Here is a 9,741-nt window from a genome sequence, read left to right on the forward strand (position 1 = left end):
AGTGCTCCCAAGACTGAGGAGGAGCAGGATGAGCTCTGCTGAAGGGCTGCAAAGGGATCACAGCACCCCCAAATCTGTGCTCTCATTGAATCATTAAGGATATTGGCAGTAATTAACGTGGGCTCTCAGTGCTGATAACCTGGCTGCAAGTAGCTAATTGCTGTCCTTCCCTTGGGCTGTGTGAGCCTGCAGCAGAATGACAAAAATGGGAATTCTTGGCTCACCCGGGATTTATGAGGCCCAGGGGAGGTGTTTGCAATGAACCCGGAGCTCTTCCCGGAATGGGAGTTGATTCTGACAAGCAGCCAGCTGCCTCAGCCAGCACTGCCAGCATTGCCAGCATTCCAGTGCCAGCACCACCCCCCTGCTGCTGGAGGAACTATGACCCCTCAGGGAAGTGAAACCTGTCAGGAGAGGGAAGGCAGTCAGAGAGTGGACGTTCAGCACAGAAGGAGTGTTTCTAATCGGGGGAAATCAGGAGCCATTTGCAAAACTGTTCATGTGGAGCTTCTGACCAAAGTCACTTCCTCTGTAGCAAAAAACCCCAAGACAAATAACTCCGAGGAAGTGGAGCTCTGACAAAGCCAAAGTCGCAATTCCTGACTCTCCCGTGACTCCACCCAGTCTTGGGGAGCAACACGAGGACAGGGCACAGAGAGGAGCTGTTGGGACAGCAGTGGGCACCTCCTGGTGATCTGGGCACTTTCTCCTTCGTGTTCCTGAGCTGGGAGGAGCCGCTTTAGGATGTGGATCCCAAAGGAGCAAGGGGCGCCAGGAAGCGCCGCTGATGGGGACAGAGCCCCTGTGCCTGCTGCTGCCCCACACTGAACAGGTCAGTGGAATGTTCTCCTTCCTCCCTGCCCCACCTTCCTCTCCTCCTGCAGCTGCTCTGGTCCTGCCACCCTCTCCCGGTGACCGCAGTGCCCTCCCCAGCTCCTCCCTGCCCTGCCCTGCTCTTCAATTCTGCATCTTGATACCAAAATGGGCCGGAATAAACTTTCTAACACTATGGGAAGCAGGAGGAAGCAGGAATTCTTTACCTGTGCAGGACACACAGGAGGATCTCTCCTTGTTCTGTGTGTGTGGGGAGACTTTACAGCAGAGGTTTTATCCATTAGAAACACACAGAGGCATTAAGGCATGGTTCTTGTCTGATACATAAACATCACTTTCCTAGGACTCATCTCCATGCATCCACCTCCTCCTGGGAGTCCTTTCATGATCCTGGAGGTTCATCAGGAGGGGTCTCTGGTGCTCCTATTCACTGAGTGCTGCCATATTAAAGGTGACCTCGCCTTGAACTTTCCCTTTGGCCATGCACTGCTGCTTCTTGTGACAGAACTGCCCCAGAACCACTGCAGGCCTCCTGATCTGTTTCCCCACTGCCTCCAGCCTAATTTCTTGCCCTGTGTGCACACATTTAAATCCTTTTTTCTTTTTGACTAGTGGGTCTTTCAGCAACATCGGGGAACTGAAAATGTTTATTCTCTGTGTTCTTTATCAATCCCCACCAAAACAGCCCAACCCTCCCACCTCCCTCTCCCACCCCACCATTCCCACCACCCTGCTCCCCTGCACATCTCACTTCTCTCCACCGAACCCTTCCCGCTGCAGGGAGCTGCTGAGGAGCCGCTTGGTCCATCCCTGGATTCTCCAAGCACTGACTGCCCATCCACTCTGACCACAGCCGGGGCCACATCCCAGCGCCTGCCCAGCGTCCATCCATGGAGGTGAGCTCCGTGTCCCCACCTTCTGCCTCACCCACCGAAGGAGATGATCCATGTGAGACAGATGTCACCAACATGGCCATACACAGTGTGACACTGCTCATCTGCCTCTGTGGGCTGGCTGGGAATGGGGCTGTCCTCCGCCTCCTCACGCTCAAAGTCCACAATGCCCGCATCTTTGACCTGGCTGCTGTTGACTTCATCTTCCTCCTCTTCGCTCTCCCCTCCACCCTGCTCTTCCTGCTGGAGGATGTGTCCTGCTCTCCTATCATGCCTGAGGTGTATGTGAGCTTCCTTTTCCAGCTGTCCATGGTCTCCTGCTACTGGGGGCTGTTCTGGGTGGCACGCCTCGGCGTGATTAACAACCTGAGAAAGCTCTTCCAGCTCTGCTGGTGCCACCCTCCCCTGCGTGTGTTGTGGGTGGTTGACAGTGTCCAATTCTGGGCCTTCTTCGCTCTCTTCACTGTCATTCCCACAATGACATTCCTGTGCCCATCACACCAGCAGGAGCACTGCCGGGTGGTTCTCATCTCCATGTTTGCCGTCATCCTGCTCCTCTTTGCTGCACCCATGGTCATTAGCCACACAATCGACATCGTTAAAGCCAAGTGCGGCTCCCAGCAGCAGCAACCCAAGAAGCGCGACATCGTTATCTTCCTTGTTGTGCTCTTCACTCTCTTTCTCAGCCTCTGGAATTTCCTGCAGCAGCTCAGTTACACGGTTGTGTCCTCCCAGGTTTTTTTCCTGCTCACCTGCATCCACAGCACCATCAAACCCTTCATCTACTTCTTGGCAGGGAGGTGCTGGAGCCCCTGCTCCATGGGGTCCCTCCGGCTCTCGCTCCAGAGGGTCTTTGAGGAGCAGAAAGACAAAACCACCCGCAGCAAGGATACCAACAGGGACACGGGGGTTTGAGCCTGTTGATCCCTTCCCCTGTGCTGCTGAAGGACCCCGGGACAGTGACTGAGGGATTCCTTGAGCCATCGGATTTATAAATATTGACCGTATTACCACCCCCTCCCATGCTGGATTCCTGCAGGAGAAGCGAGCAGGGGCAGTGCCAAGGGCAGTGTGGGAGGGATGCTCTGCAGGGAGCACACTGGAGCATGGATTTCCTCCTCCCTCCCAGCTCCACGTGGCTCCAAGCAGTGCAGCCGGGCTCAGTCCTGTTCCCTGGCTCTATTCCCCATGGAATGACCCTCACTGCCTCTGGGCCCCAGGGAATAAACTCCTTCTCCTTTGGCTCAGCAGATGAGTTTCATGGCGTTTTGAGGGAGCTCTTTCCCGGACAGGGTGCGACAGGTTAAGCCCTGGGGACACAGCCAGCACGGGGCAGCGGGGATTCCCCAAATCTCTGCGGGGCTGGTGCCTCTGGGTGGCAGGAGAGGGCTCGGGATGGCACGGAGCATCCTTCCCCTTCTGGCCGGCAGAGCCGGCCCTGCATTCCCGGTGATGGGAAGAGACACCAGGTAGGGCTGCAGAGCTGGGCAGGGACAGCAACATTCCCTTCCTCTTGGAGTGGCAATTTGTCACATCCCTTCATTCCAGAATGAAATCATTCTGAGTAAGAGCAGGCTCAGAGGTGAACTCCACTGAACTCTTGTGCCTGTGACCAAAACCCGCTGGAAATATGGAAATTGACGTCAGCAGGAGCTTGGACCATTGGATTGCACAGAAATTAGGGGGTTGTGCTGCTGTCCTGCACAACGGGGCCGTCCTCTGGTTGCCCAGCATCCATGTCCAAGGAAGCCCTTCAGCACCTCCATCCTGAACCTGGCCACCCTCAGGAGGAGCTGAACAGCGACTCTGCACAGCAGCTTCAGCCACAATCCAGGCTCTGCTGATCTTTGCCATTTTGGTACCACCCCTACATGAAATTGGCATTTATTGCTTTTGTTTCATTCCAACGTGGGAACTCTGACCCCAGAATGTGGTGAACAAATAATATCTGGGCTTTGCTGCAGAGCCTGTCCCTGGTGAACAGTGTCCAAAAGGGCTCCTTTCCTTCTTTTTCCCACTCTAAAGCCCCTGCCTTGTCTGAGGAGGGCAGGTACCTGTCTCACAGCAAAGCCCTTCCCAAGGCTGCTGCCTGCCGTGGTTGGGATGATGCTGACAGTGCCAAGAGCTCCTCATCCCTCCTGGGAGAGAGCTGGGCAGCAGCCCCATCTCTTACCCGGGGGGAAGTTGTCCCTCCTTTTCCCACGGCCTCAAATCCAGGGGAAACCAACATTCCACTGGTTCTGGAAAGGGAAGTGAGAGGGAAAGCCATGGGGGGTGAGTCAGGCTTTGGAGACACACATGAGCTGAAACATCCTAAAAAGCATTTATTAACAGAGTTGTTAATAATGAAGAGAGCAGAGCAACTCCCACATCTGGGAGGGTTTTCTCTCCCTGTCTCCCGTTTTCCTGTGCATTGGAAAGGAGAAACTTTCCAAGGTACAACCTCTTGTCCAGGAAAGAACAACTCAGCCAGGGAGCATCTCCCAAGGCAAGTGCAGAAGGAGCTGTCTTGGTTTGAAAGACAAGGAGAGAATCTCCTTTGGAATGGAGAATATGACCCCCTTCCCTCCGAATGATTCTAACTTTGAAATGAAGGGGCTTTCAGGCAAAGCTGTGGGAGAAGGAATTGCAGTCCTTCACTGGCATGTGTGTGTGTAACAGGGAAACAAACACCAGCAATGGCAGCCACAGGTAACAAAGGGAAAAGGAGCAGCAAACCCACTGACCTCCCAGTGCCTCCTGGAGCATGGATATTCCCATGCAGAGCTGCCTATTTAACACCAGCTGTGCCAGGAACCAGCAGAGCTTCCAGGGAAGCTCAGAAAAGTCGGGACAAGGACAGGTTTATATTCCATAGAATTTGCTGTTTGTAACCTTCATCCCTCAGCCCTCCCATGTCCCTGGGGGCACCTGACAGAGTTCCCTGGAATTCAGCTGCCTGCACCCCCCGAGCTCGGGCTCCAGGTGATGTTTTAAAGCAGGAGAAGGCGCTGGCATTATCCCGTTCCCCATCCCGTTCCCCATCCCGTTCCCCATCCCGCTCTCCCGCTCCTCGCTCACCGCCCGGGCCCGTCCGTGCCCGCCCGCCCCAACCGCTCCCGCCGGTTCCAACTGGCCGCGCGCAGCCCCGCCCCGCCTTCCCATTGGCCAGACCTCGGCCCGCCCCGCCTCCCCATTGGCCAGACCTCGGCCCGCCCCGCTCTCCATTGGCCTTTGGCCCCGTCAATCACGCGGCAAACCCCGCCCACCCCCCGCCCGCAGGCGCTGTTGCCGTGGCGGCCGCTGGAATGCGGCCCGGGCACATCCCCAAGGGAAAAGGAGGCACAAAATGAGGAATTGCGAAGTCAAAGGGGAAGGCTGCGCAGCGCCCGCGGCGCCCCGAGAGCGAGGAGCAGCCCCCGCTCCTCTCCCCATCTTCGTTTCCCACCCCAAGCCCTGCACGTTATCAGGGAGCAGCCCCAACCCTCTCCCATCATTACCTCGGAAATATTCCGTGGTTTTTCCAAACTGCTGAATTTATTGTGCTGAAGAGCCGCTTCGTTCAGCACACACCGGCCCATAGAGCTGCATAGAAAAGTGCTGCGATACAATTCCAGGCTTCCCCAGCCCATGTGCAGGTGTCACCCCCAGCCCTCCCAGGGGCTCCCAGTTCCCAGGGCAGAGCAGAACCAGCACCCAGCCAGCAGCCCCTCGGGCCTGGGAGCTGGGGGGCACTTCCAGAAGTACACCATGCCTTGGAGCAAGCTGGCCAAACAATTCCACACCTAAACCCTTCAATCCCTGCAAGTCAAGGCAGACTCCCAAATGCCCAAGAATTCGCAGCTGCCATGGAAAAGTTAAAAGATCAACGTCTGCCTGAACTGCATTTGCAGAGTCCAATTGCACCCATTTTGCTCTGCCTCACGCTGGCAAATTGCCCAGAACGTGCTGTGGACAAGAGCCTGGAAACCATGGAAAACTCCTGACACTGGTATCCCGACTCTGCCTCCTGCAGACACCCAGCTCAGGGAAAGCTTTGCAGCAAAGCCCATCCCAAAGGAGCTGTTTTCCCCGAGGAAGCCCAGCAGCGGCAGCGCTGGCCCAGAGCACAAAGCAGCAGCTGTGCCGGGGAAGAGCATCCTTCAGTTCCTCTGCTGCTCACTTGACCACAGAGCTGTTCCTAGGCCACATTCACCTGCCTGGAGCACCCATGGTCCCGAGTGCCCGGAGCTGGGCTGGCACCGGCACAGGCGGCACGGGCAGGATGGCCCAGGGGCTCAGCACGGCCCCGGCTGCTCCGGGAGTGCCACGGCAAAGATGTGCCTGGTCCCGGCTGGAGCGGGGCAGGAGCGGGGCTGTCGGGGGCAAGGCGGCCCCGGGGGGCTCTGGGCGTGTGCGAGGGGTCAGGAGGGGTCAGGAAGGCTCTGGATGCTGCCGATCCCAAATGTCCGCACTGGAGAGCAGCAGAGCCCGACGGGCAGCGCTTCAAGGTGGGGAGAGGCTGCCGGGCGGGAAACCTGCGGGATGGGATGGGATGGGATGGGATGGGATGGGATGGGATGGGGATGGGGATGGGGATGGGGATGGGGATGGGGATGGGGATGGGATGGGGATGGGGTAAAGATGAAGGGCGGGGTGGCGATGGGGATGGAGAGCATGGATGAGAATGGGATGGGGATAAGACAGGGAGCAGCTCAGCTGTGCTTCCTTGGGCCCGGGAGAGGTTTTGCAATGATCCCGGAGCTCTTCCCAGAATCGGAGTTGCTTCTGACACCTACAGATCTGCCTCACCAGCACTGCCAGCATTCCAGTGCCACCAGCACCACCAGCATTCCTCTGCTGCTGGAGGGACCATGACCCCTCAGGGAAGAGAAACGAGGAATGGTAGGAGCCTGTCAGGAGAGGGAAGGCAGTCAGAGAATGGGACATTCTGCAGGGAAGGAGTGTTTCTAACCAGGGGGAAATCAGGAGCCATTTGCAAAATTGTTCATGTGGGGCGTCTGACAAAACCCACTTCATCTGTAGCAAAAAACCCCAAGATAAATAACTCCAAGGAAGTGGAGCTCTGACGTACCCAAAGTCACAATTTCCAACTCCCCTGTGACTCCACCCACCCTGGGGGAGCAACACGAGGACAGGGCACAGAGAGGAGCTGGTGGCACAGCAGTGGGCACCTCCTGGTGATCTGGGCACTTTCTCCTTCGTGGTCCTGACCTGGGAGGAGCCGCTTTAGGGTGTGGATCCCAAAGGAGCAAGGGGTGCCAGGAAGCGCCGCTGATGGGGACAGAGCCCCTGTGCCTGCTGCTGCCCCACACTGAACAGGTCAGTGGAATGTTCTCCTTCCTCCCTGCCCCACCTTCCTCTCCTCCTGCAGCTGCTCTGGTCCTGCCACCCTCTCCCGGTGACCGCAGTGCCCTCCCCAGCTCCTCCCTGCCCTGCCCTGCTCTTCAATTCTGCATCTTGATACCAAAAGGGGCCGGAATAAACTTTCTAACACAATGGGAAGCGTGAGGAAGCAGGAATTCTTTACCTGTGCAGGATACAAAGGAGAATCTCTCCCTGTTTCTCTGTGTGTGGGGAGACTTTATGGCAGGGGTTTTATCCATTATAACCACACACAGTCATTCAAACATACTTATTGTCTGATACATAAACATCACTTTCCTAGGACTCATCTCCATGCATCCACCTCCTCCTGGGAGTCCTTTCATGATCCTGGAGGTTCATCAGGAGGGGTCTCTGCTGGTCCTATTCACTGAGTGCTGCCATATTAAAGGTGACCTCGCCTTGAACTTTCCCTTTGGCCATGCGCTGTTGCTTCTTGTGACAGAACTGCCCCAGAACCACTGCAGGCCTCCTGATCTGTTCCTGCACTGCCTCCAGCCACGTTTATCATCCTGTGTGCACACTTTCACATACTTTTATCTTTTTGCCCAGTCAGGCTTTTAGCAACTGCAGGGGAGCCGAAAATGTTTATTCTCTGTGTTCTTTATCAATCCCCACCAAAACAGCCCAACCCTCCCACCTCCCTCTCCCACCCCACCATTCCCACCGCCCTCCTCCCCTGCACATCTCACTTCTCTCCACCGAACCCTTCCCATTGCAGGGAGCTGCTGAGGAGCCGCTTGGTCCATCCCTGGATTCTCCAAGCACTGACTGCCCATCCACTCTGACCACAGCCGGGGCCACATCCCAGCGCCTGCCCAGCGTCCATCCATGGAGGTGAGCTCCGTGTCCCCACCTTCTGCCTCACCCACCGAAGGAGATGATCCATGTGAGACAGATGTCACCAACATGGCCATACACAGTGTGACACTGCTCATCTGCCTCTGTGGGCTGGCTGGGAACGGGGCTGTCCTCCGCCTCCTCACGCTCAAAGCCCGCAACACCCGCATCTTTGACCTGGCTGCTGTTGACTTCATCTTCCTCCTCTTTGCTCTCCCCTCCGCCCTGCTCTTCCTGCTGGAGGACGTGTCCTGCTCTCCTATCATGCCTGAGGTGTATGTGAGCTTCCTTTTCCAGCTGTCCATGGTCTCCTACTACTGGGGGCTGTTCCGGCTGACGGGCATCACCGTCACATGGGACATGGAAAAGCTCTGCCAGCTCTGCTGCGGCTGCAGCCTTCCCCTGCGCCTGCTGTGGGTGGTTGACAGTGTCCAATACTGGGCCTTCTTCGCTCTCTTCACTGTCATTCCCACAATGACATTCCTGTGCCCATCACACCAGCAGGAGCACTGCCGGGGGGGTTTCATCTCGGTGTTTGCCGTCATCCTGCTCCTCTTTGCTGCACCCATGGTCATTAGCCACACAATCGACATCGTTAAAGCCAAGTGCGGCTCCCAGCAGCAGCAACCGAAGATGCGCGACATCGTTATCTTCCTTGTTGTGCTCTTCACTCTCTTTCTCAGCCTCTGGAATTTCCTGCAGCAGCTCAGTTACACGGTTGTGTCCTCACAGGGTTTTTTCCTGCTCACCTGCATCCACAGCACCATCAAACCCTTCATCTACTTCTTGGCAGGGAGGTGCTGGAGCCCCTGCTCCATGGGGTCCCTCCGGCTCTCGCTCCAGAGGGTCTTTGAGGAATGGAAAGACAAAACTGCCGGCAGCAAGGATACCAGCAGGGACACGGGGGTCTGAGACTGTTGATCCCTTCCCCTGTGCTGCTGAAGGACCCCAGGACAGGGACTGAGGGATTCCTTGAGCCATTTGATTTATAAATATCGACTGTATTACCACCCCCTCCCATGCTGGATTCCTGCAAGAAGCGAGCAGGGGCAGTGCCACGGGCGATGTGGGAGGGATGCTCTGCAGAGAGCACACTGGAGCATGGATTTCCTCCTCCCTCCCAGCTCCACGTGGCTCCAAGCAGTGCAGCCGGGCTCAGTCCTGTTCCCTGGCTCTATTCCCCATGGAATGACCCTCACTGCCTCTGGGCCCCAGGGAATAAACTCCGTTTCCTTTGGCTCAGCAGATGAGTTTCATGGCGTTTTGAGGGAGCTCTTTCCCGGAGAGGGTGAGACAGGTTAAGCCCTGGGGACACAGCCAGCACGGGGCAGTGGTGATTCCCCAAATCTCTGCGGGGCTGGTGCCTCTGGGTGGCAGGAGAGGGCTCGGGATGGCACGGAGCATCCTTCCCCTTCTGGCCACCAGAGCCGGCCCTGCATTCCCGGTGATGGGAAGAGACACCAGGTAGGGCTGCAGAGCTGGGCAGGGACAGCAACATTCCCTTCCTCTTGGAGTGGCAATTTGTCACATCCCTTCATTCCAGAATGAAATCATTCTGAGTAAAGAGCAGGCTCAGAGGTGAACTCCACTGAACTCTTGTGCCTGTGACCAAAACCCGCTGGAAATATGGAAATTGACGTCACCAGGAGCTTGGACCATTGGATTGCACAGAAATTAGGGGGTTGTGCTGCTGTCCTGCACAACGGGGCCGTCCTCTGGTTGCCCAGCATCCATGTCCAAGGAAGCCCTTCAGCACCTCCATCCTGAACCTGGCCACCCTCAGGAGGAGCTGAACAGCGACTCTGCACAG

General features: G+C 56.7%; 2 protein-coding genes across 2 annotated transcripts; both read left to right on the forward strand.

Moving 5' to 3' along the window:
* Window positions 1–379: 379 nt before the first annotated feature.
* On the forward strand, window positions 380–2,923 carry LOC309573837 (mas-related G-protein coupled receptor member E-like). The gene is made up of 2 exons (XM_082283062.1): window positions 380–832; window positions 1,615–2,923. The coding sequence occupies exon 2, from the start codon at window positions 1,725–1,727 to the stop codon at window positions 2,640–2,642; it is 918 nt and encodes a 305-aa protein (XP_082139188.1). The 5' UTR covers window positions 380–832; window positions 1,615–1,724; the 3' UTR covers window positions 2,643–2,923.
* A 4,934-nt stretch (window positions 2,924–7,857) lies between these two features.
* On the forward strand, window positions 7,858–8,843 carry LOC309574419 (mas-related G-protein coupled receptor member E-like; the record flags this gene model as incomplete). The annotated part of the gene is made up of 1 exon (XM_082284095.1): window positions 7,858–8,843. Exon 1 carries the CDS (start codon window positions 7,923–7,925, stop codon window positions 8,841–8,843), a length of 921 nt encoding a protein of 306 aa, XP_082140221.1. The 5' UTR covers window positions 7,858–7,922.
* Between the last annotated feature and the right edge of the window lie 898 nt (window positions 8,844–9,741).

The sequence above is a fragment of the Coloeus monedula genome (assembly GCF_965178545.1).
Source record: "Coloeus monedula genome assembly, chromosome: 6".
NCBI classification, from domain to species: domain Eukaryota; kingdom Metazoa; phylum Chordata; class Aves; order Passeriformes; family Corvidae; genus Coloeus; species Coloeus monedula.

Coding starts and splice junctions, on each gene's coding strand:
- LOC309573837 (XM_082283062.1), top strand. CDS start 1,725: ATGGAGGTGAGCTCCGTGTCCCCACCTTCTGCCTCACCCACCGAAGGA.